The 16,292-nt window shown below is 38.2% G+C and overlaps 1 protein-coding gene and 1 long non-coding RNA gene across 3 annotated transcripts in view; both read left to right on the top strand.

Moving 5' to 3' along the window:
- The first annotated feature begins 1,959 nt into the window (after positions 1-1,959).
- LOC147331943 (uncharacterized) lies at positions 1,960-4,806 on the top strand. The gene is made up of 3 exons (XR_015128744.1): positions 1,960-2,411; positions 2,649-2,744; positions 3,193-4,806. It is a non-coding gene; the product is annotated as an uncharacterized LOC147331943 (long non-coding RNA).
- Positions 4,807-7,450: 2,644 nt separating this feature from the next.
- Positions 7,451-16,292, top strand: part of LOC147331942 (kinesin-associated protein 3-like) — an 18,392-nt gene continuing 9,550 nt past the window's right edge. The window contains exons 1-12 of one of the 2 annotated variants that reach the window (XM_086288288.1): positions 7,451-7,587; positions 8,564-8,695; positions 8,970-9,127; positions 9,427-9,488; positions 9,659-9,800; positions 13,434-13,533; positions 13,619-13,743; positions 13,870-13,968; positions 14,117-14,295; positions 14,843-15,005; positions 15,967-16,067; positions 16,149-16,257. In XM_086288288.1, the coding sequence (XP_086144414.1) occupies positions 7,559-7,587; positions 8,564-8,695; positions 8,970-9,127; positions 9,427-9,488; positions 9,659-9,800; positions 13,434-13,533; positions 13,619-13,743; positions 13,870-13,968; positions 14,117-14,295; positions 14,843-15,005; positions 15,967-16,067; positions 16,149-16,257 (1,399 nt within the window). In that variant the 5' untranslated portion in view covers positions 7,451-7,558. Of the gene's footprint in view, positions 7,600-8,563; positions 8,696-8,969; positions 9,128-9,426; positions 9,489-9,658; positions 9,801-13,433; positions 13,534-13,618; positions 13,744-13,869; positions 13,969-14,116; positions 14,296-14,842; positions 15,006-15,966; positions 16,068-16,148; positions 16,258-16,292 lie in introns of both variants that reach the window. The other variant, XM_086288287.1, reaches the window with a different exon arrangement.

Below are 16,292 nucleotides of genomic sequence, written 5' to 3'. Positions count from 1 at the left end.
GCACATGCTAAAATACAATAAAATCTCAAAGTGTTTCACCAAATAAGTAAAATCAAATTGTCTTAAATGCATTAGTGGAAGACAAAATGTATTTATTTTAATATTCATTGTTTTATCAATGTGTCCTACATATATATTTTTAATTTTTTCCGTAAGTGTTGAGCAGCTGCAGGAATCAATTTTTATTCCGAGTTAATCTCTGATTCACCCTCCGAAGCGGAAGGCGGCGCTAATGAGCATTAATAGGAAACACAGAAGAAGTGAAGGTATATGGGCGGGAACAGCACCAAAGAGGCAACACGGACGACTGGAGAAAGTTGGACCTAACGGCAGCAACTAGCATCACTGGACTTACAGTAAGTTTTCAATGTTGATATTAGTTTATTGTTAAAATACGAATATTTAGTTGTATTTTGGGTGCGTGTCGAAAAGAATAGCAGAAATGTCGGTCCGTGTTTTTTATGTGCTTTGCTGCTCTCCCCGAAGGAAACTTTGCGCTTGCAGAGCTAGCATTAAGTTGTTGTAATGAGGGTCGCAGGCTGTTTAAAAAGTTAGATACTACTTGTTCTAGAGGTGGCGCCTGGTCGCCTAGTATAAAACAAAGTATTTTAATCTCTCTAAATTTTTAAACCCCCTCTCATGACTCAGAATAGTTGGGTCCAAACAAGCCCGTTGTCCCTGCAGTTACACAACGGAGATGCCTGTCTGCAGTGAGAGTGCTTTCAAGCAGTTTTCTTGTTAGAAACGCTATATTTTAAACTATATGTTCAGGGTTAGGGTTGTGAAGGAGCTCTTGGACCTCTGGCCTGCTCTAAAAATGGAGTCTGAGGTAATATGGATCAGCTCTCTTTAAAATGAAAATTGTAATTCTTACTCATGTGGCAGCTTTTTGCTGCTTTATAAAGATGTGCGAGATTCTTCAAATTGAACTGTATTGTTCTTCTGCTGTAGTTGTTAGTGATGGGATTTCCGGCTCTTTTTAGAGATCCGGCTCTTTCGGTTCGCCTCACTAAAAAGAGCCGGCTCTTTCGGCTCCGAACCGGCTCTTCAGGTTGTTTTGTTGCTTTAATTAATTTATTATTAACAATAATATAAAATTATGCACAAAAGGAATTACTAACGTAAAAACAAGTGGTTTTATTTATATATGTTTATATATAAATATATGCGGTGGCCCCTAGAGACAAAACACGTACAAACTCCAAAACACATTTCTAGCATGAACTGAACTTCCAAAGCAGAGCTACTAGATCACTTAAATTACACAATTGAAAGCATGTGTGTATTGTTTGTATATTTATACACAGGCACTCATATATATATTCAAATAATTTAAAAAAAAGTTCATTTACCTGTTATTACCACACACCAAATCCGGTCGTTGGTACTTGCTGGCTTGTGTAGCCACAAGATAACAAAGGCTCAACACTGCGCCCAGCATCCTGGAGCACTTCTGTTGTCTTTTGTACGTGTTTTGAGTTTTTATGTGCTTCTGAGTTTTTATATGCTTCTGAGTTTTTACGTGCTTCGGAGTTTGTACGTGTTTTTACGTGTTTTTGGAGTTTTTACGTGTTTTGGAGTTTGTACGTGTTTGTACGTGTTTTGGAGTTTGTACATGCTTCAGAGTTCGTACGTGATTTGAAGTTTGTATGTGCTTTGTCTCTAGGGGCCACCGTAAATATACTTTTATTTATTCACTCCACATAAAATGTAATAAATAAATCATATAATACAAAAATCAACTATTCACATTTCAAGTTTTAACTATTTAAATTTTCAGCTTTTTCCTTTCACAAATTTAAAGTGAAAAGAACACAAAACACTGCAAACCACAACACAATTAAATATAAATTATAATATGAAAACTAAAAGAACATGCATATTCTCTGTCATATGGACCTGCATGAATAAACTTTCTCAATCCTTTATCATCTGCAACCGAAAATAGTTGTGGATGATTACTATACCTTTCTAATGTTGTTGTCCCTGCCTCTCTTTCTCTCTCTCTGGCTCTGTTCCTGTGCTACTGAGTGTAACTACCGCCCCTCCCCCCTCTGCCCAGCGTAAAGCACAAGGCTCGCGTGCAGAGTGAAGCGGAAAAAAGTGCGAGAGAGAGGCTGAGAGAAAGAAAAAAAAAAAAAAAAAACCCACGTGACGGCTCGCGATAAGGAGCCGGCTCGCGTCGTTCACGTCAAAGAGCCGGCTCTAAGAGCCATTTCGTTCGCGAACGACCCATCACTAGTAGTTGTATGCAGAGTTTCAGCGGATTACAAATCAGAACCTGCCCAATACATTCTACGCTGAACTTGACCGCCATCTTCCTCGACTGATGACCTTATTCAGCCAGGGCATCAAAAACTGGGAAGACAGCAGATGCCCTGGCTGAAATTCTAAGAATTCACAATGAACAGGTAATAATAGATTGTTACACATTTCATAGGTTGAACCAGTGGAACATTGGACAGGTTCAATGATTTAAATGAGCTTTTTGAATTTTGCTATTACTCCACTTTGTGTTTGCTATTTGTCTGACTGTATTAAAGATGTGAACAGGTTATTTGTGGACATATGTTCTGATTTGACTGTTGTTTTTGTTGTTGTTCAGTAAACTCACCAGTATATACAATTCTGTTTTTATCTGGAAATAGGAAATCCATGATATCCACACCAAGCGCACTACCGTTCTCCACGCCCTTCCTGTCTATCTGCGTGAGGATGTCTCTGGATTTTTCAGAACCTGCACTGTGAGTGTCCTTAAGTATCTAACAGATACTACTGTGTATATAAACAGTGCATCAAAGTACAAACATGTATTTTGATGCACTGTTTGGACTTATCTTTGTTTAGTCTACCCATAAGGTTTCCATGTATGGTCTTTTCTGTCTCCTCACTACGAATGAACTGAATTGGTGTTTTGTTGAAAGTGATAAGATGTTTAGTAAAACATTTTCCTGTGTATTTCCTTTAGCTTAGTTTCAGTCTATCTCACACCACTTGATTCTCTGGTGAATTAGCTGATTTATGTGTGCAGAACATGGATCTTCTGTTTTTCACCTCTTACAGTGAGACTCAGGTCTCCCTTGTAAAAGAGGTATTTGATCTCAGTGGGAGTTGGTAAAATGAGAAATTATATGTCGTCTGTTGTATTTCTTGGGTTAGATTGTGATTAGTATCTCTTTTTCATTAATTCAGGACGAATCTGATGAGTTGGAGCTTGATGGTGTTGAAGTGGCCCTCTTCACTGTCATCAGTGACCATGACACAACAAGTCCAGTTCACTACCAACCTGTGAAAATCTCTGTCGTCATTGTAAGTGATGCCGTGTTCAGTCTCCCCAGATTTGGTGAAGCCTTCCTGGTAATGTTTGGACTGATCTATGCACTTCACCTCAGCTACCCCAAAGGCCTGACCAACACTTTAGAATTTACTCAAAAGATTTTATTTGGTCTAGAAAGTGGTAAACTGTCACCCAGGTTACAGACCCTCAAGAATGACTTGGTTATTGTAGGAACTCATCTGAAAGAAGGATGCAGGGTGAAGCATTATAAAAGGCTAGTTCAAAGTTCTCTCCTTTCATCTAAATAATGCCTCAAAACATTATTGCATTACTCTACAGGTGTTCAGCCAATAGGTCCAAACTATACAATGTGCCTTTGTTCTCATTAACATAATGCAAAGCAACACTAATGTTTTGTATGTTTTAATGTTTTTCGTAATACTATTTCCAAAACATTGTGGGCTGTGCAAGATGACCTAAATTTCACTGTTTGATACTAGTTAATGTAAAACAAATAGCATTGTAATTCACTCAAATTGCTGCCTTGTTGTCTTATTCAGATATTAGCCAGAGAGCCAAAAGCACATTTTGATATTATTAATTATTATTTGGCATTATTTTTCATTACTCTGACAGTTTTCCTGACTAAACAATTTTTGGTCTACTTATTTTAATTTATAAATGTTTTTGTTAATTATTTTTAATTAATTTAATTTTTTTTTTTAATGTATTTAATTTCAACATAGTGCTAAAAGGGAGCAGGCAAGATACTGTTCAATGGCAGATGTTTATGACTTTTGCATATTAAGTTACCGATACTCAGTGTAATTGAGGCAATCAATTGCCTCAAAAATTTTAAGTTTTGGGTCACATGTTTTTAAGTATCAAGTAGTCAACATATTTGACTAACGTGTACTTAAAATAATGACAACACAAACTAATAAACATTTGAGTTTTGTTAACATAAAAATGTTGTGGTTGTGTACTTATTTTTTATAAGTTCTGTGAACTTATTTCTTTGAATTTGTAAACTTGAAACTTTAAGTCATATTAACTGCAAATATTTGAGTTGACCGTTCTCAAAAGATACAAGTACCATGTAATCTAAACTTTTATGTTCTGGAAAAATTTGACTTTTGAGTTGATCAACTCAAAAAAATTGAGGCAATCGATTGCCTCAATTTTTTTGAGTTCTGGTAACTTATTCGGGTTTACAGTGAGCTGGAGTGGGCAAATTATGTACTTGGAGGTCTTTCTTTCTTTTACCTTTTTTATCAGGTATGTCGGATTTCATGTTGTTGTTTTTGTTTTATCTTATGTCAAATATGTTACGTGTAAATGCATACTTTATGTTTAATGTAAAAATAAATGCCAGTCCTTTTCTACAATTCCCCTTTGGGAGAGGAGCTGGAGTGGGCAAATTATTTACTTGGAGGTCTTTCTTTCTTTTACCTTTTTTAACAGACACAACGCAGAATCACACAGGTTACACTTGTGTATAAATACACAAACAATACACATATGCTTTCAATTGTGTAATTTAAGTGATCTAGGTAGCTCTGTTTTCGAAGATCAGTTAACGCTAGCAATGTGTTTTAGTTTGTACGTGCTTCAGAGTTTGTAAGTGCTTTGGAGTTTGCACGTGCTTTTTGGAGTTTGTATGTGTTTTGGAGTTTGTACGTGCTTTGTCTCTAGGGGCCACCGTATATATTTATATATAAACATATATAAATAAAACCACGTTTATTTTACATTAGAAATTCCTTTTGTGCATAATTTTATATTGTTGTTGATAATACATTAATTAACCCTTTAAAGGCGGTCCGTTTTCCCTAACTATTTTTAAATTCCGGTAGCACTGCAACCACGTAAGCTGGCGCAATACTTTTTTGGCATATGAAACCGGAGGAGTTGTACTTACATGCTATGCCATCAGCTTGCCCTAGGTCCCGGTTTCCTTCCACATATTGCTTTGCCAAAATTGCATAAAAAGCGCTTGCAGCAACAAAAACATAATATTCCAGAAACACGCTTTGCCAAACTGATCAGCTATTCATAACACTTCCTACGTTGGAATAGATTTTTTTCTTTCTTTTTTTTAAAATAAACTTTATTTAACAAACAATGAGTATACAACATACGAACAGATGAAGTATACAAAACAACAGAACATGAACACACAAAGCCAGGGGTAAAAGAAAAAGGTAACAATTATAAGAATACACGCAAAAATTCACATACATAAATTGTTTTGAGAGCCTTTTTGTTGGTGGAGTCTGATATTGATTGTATGTACATTTCCACATCCTTAAAATAATGACAGAAATATGGTGTTTTGTTAGTAAACTTACATTTATGGATAAAAAATTTAGCTAAAAGTATTAACAAATTTATCATATAAAAACATTTATCATACTTCTTGAGGAACATAAAGAAACAGAATAAAACATTTTCCCATCGTAAAGAAAACTCCCTTAAAATATGGACAATAACAAACCTGCTAAATTCCTTCCAGAATCTCTGTGTAAAAGAACAGTACCAAAAAAGATGTGTCACAGTTTCTGGATGATCCCCACAGAAAGTACAATTAGTATTTATGTCCCTTTTAAATTTTACCATGTAGTGACTGGCTGGATAACATTTATGTAGAATTTTAAATGAGACTTCTTTTACCTTATTTACAATCAAATATTTATGGGGGACCATCCAGACTGTCTTCCACTTGATATCTGGAACAAATCGGTTCCAATAAGATATTATATATGGGAGAGAGACGATATCTTCTTGGAATAAACTACGTATTCTTTTATTGCTATTACCAAGTTCCTGTGAAAAGCAGATTTTTCCTATTGGTGACTCAGCTGGATCAGAGAGAGTGACTGAGGTAGAGATCGAGCTGTCAGTGTTTTTATATAACATTAAAGTCCCTGAGGGTATGGCACCAAGCACCATTGAGAATTCCTGAACACTGATTGGAAAATTATATAGTGCAATAAAGTCGTCGTATGTAAGTAGTTGTCCCTCTTTACTAACCAGCTGAGCCACCAATAGGATCCCATTTTGGATCCAAGTTTCCAGGAAAAGTGATTTATTTTTATATAAAATATCTCTCTTGTTCCAGATAAGGTATTTGTGAGGTGAGAAGTTGTGTTTATAAATGAGGGTCCACGCTAAGAGGACCTGCTTATGGAAGGATGAAAGCTTTACAGGGAGTTTCTCAACATTGTAATTACAATTTAAAATAAAATTAAAGCCACCAAAACGAGAGAAAATATGATATGGTATAAAGTTCCAGATAGAGGTAGGGTTTTTAAGAAAATGTTTAGCCCAATTAATTTTGAAAGTGTTATTTAAAGTACGTTGGAATAGATGTCAGCGCGAACTATCACATGTCCGCCATTACCTGCCCGAAACCGGAAGTGACGTCATTTTCGCGGAAATGTAGTTTTTTTTTACCATCAGTGCCTTGTAAGCCTATAGTGGTGTTTTTAAAAGTTATGTTTGACTTTATGACTTTCTGTGTCGTTTCTGGGATGCTTAGAAGTCAAATTGAACCGCTGAAAATAGTTAATTTTGATGCATATGCTGTTTTTTTTTTGCAAATTTGCATTATAATATTTATTTTCGTTTTTCCTGCAGTATATACAAATTGGTGTATTTCAAAAATAAAACTATGAAGACACTCAAAATAAATTTCCTGTGGTGGGAAACTATTTTGTACAACTTTTTTGTATTTACAGTTTTGAGGGACAAGCCTCTTAAATTTCTCTAACTAGAAATATATGTTAAAAAAACAAAAAGATTTTCAATTTTTTTATAGTTTATTGCACTTTGTGACAATTTATGTAATTACTATGCACTTAATGCATACATATTATTAAAATTTGGGCTATAATCGTTGTATTGATGTATAGCAACTTGAAATGCTCCCAAAAATGGCACTACAGCATGTAAAAATATAATATAAGCTCTGGCAGACTTGGTTCTGTAGTAGGTCTTAAAGAGTTAAAGCAACAAAACAATCTGAAGATCCGGTTGGGAGCCGAAAGAGACGACTCTTTTTAGTGAGTCGAGCCGAAAGATACGGTTCTCTAAAAAGATCCGTAATTCCCATCACTACCAGTTACTGAATCAGTCACGTGGTACGAACGTCACTGCATACGTAATCAAAGCAAGCCTCGATACGCGCTTCACAAAAACACCCCCGAGATTACCCGACACACTTCGACACATCACTACTGTTACGTTCATTAAAAATATTGAAGTTTAAATCTGAGGAAGATGCAGGATGATGCACGTTATCTCAAACGGTCAGTCATAACGTGAGTTTATTATTCTAAGAGTAATGTGTTTGCTAGATATGGTCACCAATTTAAGTAATATATGGTGTCCATACTATCACGTTAGCTTTACTGTGAACGTCTAACCAACACTTAGAAGATAAGAGGAAGCGTTTTTTAAATTGAAATTCTTGCTAATTAGCTTGCCCTGATCCATGGCATTTCTCTATATAGTGCGATGTTTAATTACCTTTCCAATTTGGGAAATTTCCTGTTTTCTTGCTCGGTGCAGAATGCGAGCATATAATTGTTTATGTTTTAAATAAATAACGACAACGGTCAGTTTGGCGTACATGCAGTTGACAGAAAGGTCACTTAAAATCTCTCACCATTTAAATCAGCCTTCATGGTTGTATTCACATCCCCTTCGTTAGCACAGTTACCCAATTATTTCTAAAAGGAGCCTACTGTGCATGACAACTTATAAACAAATAACGACTGATTTTACGTTTTCCACTGACTTATAAATCCGCCAATAAAAGGAAACATTTTTTAACCTTCCCTACCTGAAGGAAGGGGGATTGGAAATCTGAATTGGAGCTAACATAGCTAGCAAGCTTCCGTGCTAAACTGTGGTGGATAATCGCTAGCTAATTGCACGTAGTGTTGAATTTATTTGCAATCAGGGATTTGCACCGAGTTTAGCTCGTGTTTGTCATGCTTTAACTCTCTGTGGAATCGTGTTTTATTGTTAGCCGGTTAGTAATATTATGCTATTGTCTGGGCGTGTCTTCCTATGTGTTATTGTTATGGGCGGCGGATATTTTACTGGCTTGGCAATTAACGACCTATTTTCTGTAGTAAAATTTAAAGTCATTTTGTTGTGAAATTAACTTGCTAGCTGATTTGCGTCCGATGCAGTTATTATATGGTATGATGTAAATTAAATAACTGGAGTTTTATGTCTTTACTGTATTTTGTACTGCCTGTTCTTGATCGCTCAAAGCAAAGTGACTGTGGGCGGTTTGGACGTCCATCCCACACAGAAGGCCCTTGTAGTCCACTATGAGGTGGAGGCATCTATCCTTGGAGAGAGTGGAGGACATATGCTTGGAGAACGCAAGGAGGGACAAAAAATGTAAGTAAGCGCATCTGTCTTTAGGTTTTACATCACAACAGGACCTCACAAACAAACTAGTGGGTGACATCATGACAGTGTCTTTTGCATTAGGTGTGTGAAAAGAGGACTATTCTGCCTGTGGAAAGGATTAAAAAAGTAAAAAAAAAATGTGTTATTTATGCCAGAAAAAAAAGGCTATTGGGCCACAGTTTTACAATCAGTATATTTATTTTGAATTTAATGAAACCTGCTAGCTTCTGCTTTCTCTTCTGCTCTTTTTTTCATGCTCCAGTATCCGCATGAAAAGTCTTTCTCCTAGTACAGATGTGGGAGCTTTGGCAAAGAAAGTGCTGGAGGAGTGTAAGATGATCCCTGCTTCCCGTCTGCCCCAGGTGGAGCAGCTCCTGTACTACTTGCAGAACAGAAAATCATCCCCGGTGGAGAGCAACGGTTAGTCATACCGCCGTCATTGCACCTGTGCTCTGGAGCCCAAAATCTTTACTGTCCAATTCCAACTTTGGCTAACTTCAGTCCCACATGTAGATTGGCAGCTTGTTAGTCCAGCATGTACTGTAAACATTCTAGAAATATTAAGACATGTAAGGAGGTTGTGTAATGGCAGACCTAAAGTATGCACTGTGATGCTAATAAAAGAAAATGTAAACTAATGCAATTAAAGTTTCAAGTTTGGAATTAATGCTGATGTGCTTTGTTTTGGCTGTTTATGTATGTGTGTGTTTTGTCACCAGTGGAAAAAAAAGGAAAAAGAACAGTCAAGCCCAAAGAATTGACACCATTTGAAGGCATAGAGGTAACCATTTGTTCCACTGTAGTTTGATCTCACACAGCAGTAAGCACATGTTCTGTCTTCATTAAAGCAACAACCCGAAGTTGCTCAAATGTGTTGTTTAAATAGTTTGGCTGGTGAAAGAATGCATTTGTTATCAGTCAACAACTTTGTGTGTTTGTTTGTGTTTGTAGTTAAATGAGGAGGCCAGTATAACTAGAGTGGATGAGTATATTGAACTGCTCTATGAAGGGATTCCAGAGAAGATCAGAGGCTCAGCTCTCATCCTGCAGCTTGCCCGTAACCCTGATAACCTGGAGGAGCTACTGCACAATGGTACACTTTTATTCTCCATCTTAATTCTGATGGTTAACAGAGTCGTACCTACAGCAGTTTCCTGACATTCCTGGATAGTTTAAGTGTGTCATCTCTTAAAACTATTTTATATGGTTTGACTCAAACCATTTAATGAAGTTAGTGTAACATCATTGGTACAAACGCACCCTGAGAGCTCATCGTTGTTTACTACCTTTTTTGATTGATTTTTATTTAGCTATATTTTTCTGCATACAGAAAGAACATTTGATTCTCTAATTGTCTAATAATTAAAGGCAGCATGCTTTACTTGTGCTCTATATAATTGTCATTTTCTCCAGAGCAGTAGCAAGTTCTTAGCATATTTTTCCATTTTTTCCTGCACTACAAAATAACTGAACCTAACCAGTGCTCAGTATCGACTCGAAGGTTGTCTCTTTGGGTTATTGTTAGAATACTTCCATTTTGACATCTGTGTTATGATGGTATTTGATGCTAGATATATTGTGTGGACTAAAGTATTGGGCTACCCTTTTGAATTCAGGTGTTTTCATTCTCATTGCCATAAGTGTATAAAATCGAACACCTAGCCATGCAGTCTGCTTTACAAACATTAGTGAAAGAGTGGGTCACTCTAAACCTGTGTTTCCCAACCTTTTGGAGCCATGGCACTTATTTCACATTAGGAAAATCACACAGAACACCACCAAACAAAAATGTCACAAAAAGCATATTGATAATTTTCCCCGTGCACCAGGTATGGCAAAATTGGCTCAGTTTCTTATATCAATGTTATTAATTTTAACTGTCATAAACAGGATGTGACAAGTGATGATAATAATAACAACTGTACTGCATTAAAACATTCACAGCAGGTGGGATATCCAATTTTTAAGTGATGACATATGAACTCTACTTCTGGGTCAAAACTACTCTGCGTTTATCAAGGCTGTTGTGTTTTTAACATGTTTTAATGTTTTGTATCTTGTTCTATTTAATCTGAAAAAGCCCCTAAAAAAGGCAGTGATCACCTTCAGCTACTCTCGGTTTTTATTACCACTGTTCATTTTAAAGCTTTATGCCATGCAGCAGTATATTAATGACTAACCTCGTATTGTGGATGGATTATCTCAGTTGTTTTCCTGACTGAAGTTTAGTCCATTTACAGCATCCTGCCACGCAGTTGCGTTTGTCCCTAACCATCAGGAATAGGTCTGGGTATCGTCACTGATTTCTAGAATCTATTCGATTCCAATTCACAAGGTCCCAAATCGATTCGATTTGATTCAAATATTATAATTCTGATCACGTATCAGTACATATCCATGTTTTTATTTTTGTAAAAAGAAAGCTGACACTTTCGAGACTTTATTGAAGGCGTAAGCATCACAGAAGATGCCTTTGTGTCAAAGTAACTGAGGATAAAACAGAAAAACATGAAGGCGATTTTCCTGGCCTGGGATTTTATAGCAGATGGCCTTAAAAATATTCTGCAGACTGGTGGCTAATAAGCGAGCGAATAATGCAGTAAAGTAAGAGGGAATTCATGACGATGTTTATGTGAAGCGTAGTTTGGATCTTCTTTTGCTGCTGGTTCAGTCAATATTGTTTGGAGATGTCTGTGAAGGTTCTCAGTCATCCAGGTCATCGTAGTCAAAGGAGCTTGCAAAGAAAAGCGTCTGGACTTCTTTAAGTTGCTTGAAGACGTTTCACCTCTCATCCGAGAAGCTTCTTCAGTTCTAAGGTCAAATGGTGGAGAGTCCCAGATATAAACCTAGTGGGAGTAACCCCCCACAGAGGGACAAAAGGACCCCCTGATGATCCTCTAATCGCCTGAGCCAAGGTGTGAAACTGGGTGTGGGTCCCAATCAGCCAGAGTTTCGGGTGTGTTCATTGTGAAACCTGGCCCCACCTTATCTAACATGCGAATTCCTGAGGTCAGATGGCCCAGGATGTGAGTGGGCGTTAAGGCGTCTGGGAAGGGATCTCAAAACTGGATTATAGATGGCAGACAGTTGGTGTCGTAAACCCCCGCCTCTGTTCAAAGATGGTCGCTCACAGTGGACATAGATGGCTTCTTTCACTCCTCTTTCAAACCATCTGTCCTCTCTGTCCAAAATGTGAACATTGGCATCCTCGAAAGAGTGTCCTTTATCCTTAAGATGCAGATGGACTGCTGAGTCTTGTCCTGTGGAGGTGGCTCTTCTGTGTTGTGCCATGCGCTTGGGAAGTGGCTGTTTGGTCTCTCCAATGTAGAGGTCTGAGCATTCCTCGCTGCACTGTACAGCATACACCACATTGTTAAGTTTGTGTTTTGGCGTTTTGTCTTTTGGGTGAACCAGTTCCTGTCTGAGCGTGTTGCTGGGTCTGAAATACACTGGGATGTCATGCTTGGAGAAAACTCTCCTGAGTTTCTCTGATACACCGGCTACATAGGAGATGACAATGTTGTTGCATCTGTCCTTCTTATCCTCCCTCGCTGGTGTCTGGTCTTCTTTTCTGTGCCTCTTTGCTGACTTTAAGAACGCCCATTTAGGATAGCCGCACGTTTTGAGTGCTTCCTTTACATGTGTGTGTTCCTTCTTTTTTCCTTCAGGCTTAGAGGGAACATGTTCTGCCCGGTGGTGTAGGGTCCTAATTACTCCAAGTTTGTGTTCCAAAGGGTGATGGGAGTCAAAGAGGAGGTACTGGTCCGTGTGTGTGGGCTTCCGGTAAACTTCGATGTTGAGTTTGCCGTTCTCTTCAATGTGCACGGCGCAGTCCAGGAAAGGCAAACAGTTGTCCCTTGTGTCTTCCCTGGCGAACTTGATGTTTTTATCCACAGCGTTAATGTGCGCAGTGAAGGATTCCACTTCTTGTGTCTTGATTTTGACCCAGGTGTCGTCCACACATCTGTACCAGTGGCTGGTACAGATATGTCTCTCTGTTTGGAGAGAAATAAAACCTGCAGCTTCAGACTCTAGTGCAAAAAGGACGTAAACACAAAGCATGGACCCACTGAAACATCAGAATCAGTGAGCTGTCTGCTTTCAGCCCTGACCGTGTCTGTGTCTGTGCCGCTGGGTGAGAAAGGCGACATCTCACTGATTGTGATGCGTCGGCGGGTCCACGCTTTGTGTTTACGTCTTTGTGCAGAATCCGTGTACCTGCTCCCATTTACTGTTTTAGCTCTTTGGTGGTTGTTGAAATCTTGTAAGGTTTAACCTGAGATTCTGGCGTTTCGGGCAAAATAAATTTATATTTAAAATCAATTCAGGATTTTAATGAAATGTCTGTCCTAGATATTCCACGATAAACTGTAAGTGGGCGCAGGCTAGCTGCTCTCAGCCGCATGGCATGTGGTCGTCCGCTCAACGCACTGAGCTAACAGGCACCCCATAAAATGGCAAATATGAGACAGAAAATAAAGTTATGGGCTACACAGACTATATGACTAAGGATTAAGGATTTTGAACTGCGAAACATGTAAAGCTACTTTAAGACTCAAAGACCAAAAATCTGCTCCTGGAAATGGGCTCAATAGGTTCTCTATTGCCCCAAGTATCTTTTTCTAACTGAAAATTTGTTAGATGGCACATGTTATATCACAATATATTATTGTGCCGTTATCTGCTGTACTTATGATGTGAAAACTTCCCTTGTCTTTCCTAATAGAGACAGCTCTTGGTGCTTTGGCCAGAGTACTAAGGGAGGATTGGAAGCAGAGTGTAGACCTAGCCACCATCATCATTTATATATTCTTCTGCTTCTCCAGGTAACACACACACTTACATAGCAGCTCACTTCCATCACATTTATTCTTACTGTTGTGTTTAATCCTCTTACCTTTCCTCCTCCAGTTTCTCCCAGTTTCACGGGGTGGTGAGTCATTATAAAATAGGCGCCCTGTGTATGAGTGTGGTCGAACATGAATTGAAGAGATACGACGCATGGCGTGAGGAGCTACGCAAGAAAAACAAGGCCTATATCCTTTTTATTGGTGTTTTTTGCTTACTTTTCTGCTCTCTCCCTTTATAGTTTTGCTGACTTAATGAGAATGTACTCATTAAGTCAGCAAAAATAATGTTTTCCTTAATGTTCTTTTGCGCACGTGAGTCTGCACCAGAGAATGGCTCCCTGAGACGAGACCAGGACAAGGCTCTCAGAAAATACCATGGCCTTTTGGCTAAGCAGGAACAGCTGCTCAGAGGTAGGCTTTGTTTTTGGTTTTTTTTTTGTTTTTTTAATCTCCTCATTCAGAACTTTTGTTGATCAGATGTAACTGAAATTACTATATCATCTCTAATTTTCTGTTTCTCCTCCTCACTTCTGCTGGCCTGTTTTTCTCTGGTTCTTAGTGTCTCTTTACCTCTTGCTGAACCTTGCTGAGGATACGAGGACAGAACTGAAGATGAGGAATAAAAACATTGTTGGCTTGTTGGTCAAAGTTCTTGAACGTGATGATGAGGAGCTGCTTGTCCTGGTGGTTTCTTTCCTTAAAAAACTCTCCATCTTTCTTGAGAATAAGAATGACATGGTGGGTGGTAGAAACAAGACTTTCAGATTCGATAACGCTTGCCAGGAGCATAGGAGAAACAGTCCTGATGATCATTTTTATGTTACAGAGATCTGTTGTTAACCAAGTCAACTTCATTTATTTTTATTCTACATCCTTTGTTTAAAAATAGGGGGGGGGGGACCCGGTTTGCATTGTTTTTGCATTGTTATTCCTTCTTCCTCTGGTAATGATTGTGGGGAAATATTCTGTAAGTCAGTTGTCTTCCAGTATTGTAAGTCTTCTGTAGTGCAGAGGTTAGGTTGGTTTTTTTTTTGGGGAGGGGGCTGTAAATGGTAGTGTCTTATTGACAAGCTCCACATAATATGTAGCTATTAGCTTCTAATATTGGAAAGTAGGTAAACAGTAGAATAATAGTAATCCTTGCTTTGGATTTCTGAATTTGTCTTTTTTCGTTTATTGTGATGCCCTTGATGTTCATTCAGCTCTTGTCGGTGGCATAAATTATTTTCTGCTGAATTTACCATCATTAGATTTGCTATAATCTGTGTTTGTCTCTGATTTGTAGGCTGAGGTGGATACAGTGGAGCGGTTGGCTCGCCTGGTTCCCTGTAAACATGAAGACTTATTAAACTTGACTCTACGTTTGCTGCTCAACCTCTCCTTTGACTCTGGACTTAGAGCCAAGATGGTAGAAGTTGGCCTGTTACCTAAACTCACTGTCCTGTTAGGTAATGATGCACGCTAGTTTAATAGCATGCAGCACATAGCGATCCATTCACAGTACTTTTAGCAAAGTGACTGCTGGGAACAAACGTGTAGCTTACAGCTTTTTAAGTATTGCTGATAAGTCGACACACAATCAACACTGTGGATTGTTACATCCTGAATAAAAATTGTTCACATTCTCCTGGTGTTATAAAAGCACTTCATGCTTATGTTGAAAATCTCCTCTTCAGCTGTGATCAAACTGAAAAATGCAACCCAAACGATAAACGGAGATTGTTGCCCGGGAGATCTCTGTTCAGTCTCCATTCAGTCCATCAAATGATCTCTGTTTTTCCCTTTTTGGTTGCACCTTTTCCACCTTTCACTGCAGCTTTGCAAGTAAATGGTAGGTGTGTGCAGACAAGTTGCGTCTTCAAACTACGGGTGACTGCAGGAATCTGCTGTTGACCAAAGAAAGTTCAGTTCAAGCAATTCTGACAAGTTGGAATGAATTAGTAGGGTACAGAGATTCACTTGTTGTTTGAGTAGAACAAAGAAAGGAATAATTGGAATGGAATTTAAAACTAAATTAATGACAACCAAACTAGAAAAAAAAGCCACAGGTAGCTTTAAAATAAAGGGTTAAACTCACCTACTTCAAACTGTGTCCTGTTTACAGCCTGCTTTTAAAGCTACTGTATATTTGAGATTCTTTGGATTCAACTGCCTCTTCAGTCAACTTCTTGCCACTTAATTCAGTTAGGGAACTTCTTTAATGAACACAAAAACCTTGGTTTAAATCTTGCACTAGCTTAGCACCAGATGAAAGATGCTCTTTATATATCCCAGATTTGGGAAATGCATTTATCTCTGCGTTTTGCTTTTATAGTTAATAGCCTTGCAGTGTAGCTGTTGTGAACCCTTGGCATTTTATGCAAAACTGTAACATGGTAATGGTATCATCGTTATTGTGTGTGTTTTCAGGGGATGAGAACAACAGACAGATGGCAATGCGTATCCTGTACCACATCAGCATGGATGACCGGTTCAAGGGCATGTTTGTTTATACTGACTGCATACCACAGGTACAAAATGTACACTGAGCTGAACACTCATAGTGCCTGAGTTCTAAAGTCTTAGGTACAATTTTGTGTGTTTGTGTGTAGCTAATGCAAATGCTGTACGAGCATGGTGAGGAGGAAATTGAAACTGAGCTCATCTCCATCTGCATCAACCTGGCTGCAAACAAGAAGAATGCACAACTCATGTGTGAAGGTATTTTACTTTTTGCACAAGTTAGACCATTGCCT

The sequence above is a fragment of the Aulonocara sp. 'chitande type north' Nkhata Bay genome, linkage group LG4 (genome assembly GCF_057382095.1).
Source record: "Aulonocara sp. 'chitande type north' Nkhata Bay isolate Kocher_YH1m ecotype deep benthic linkage group LG4, A_spYH_male_GT1.1, whole genome shotgun sequence".
Taxonomy (NCBI): domain Eukaryota; kingdom Metazoa; phylum Chordata; class Actinopteri; order Cichliformes; family Cichlidae; genus Aulonocara; species Aulonocara sp. 'chitande type north' Nkhata Bay.
This window is presented reverse-complemented; position numbering and strand designations above follow the sequence as displayed.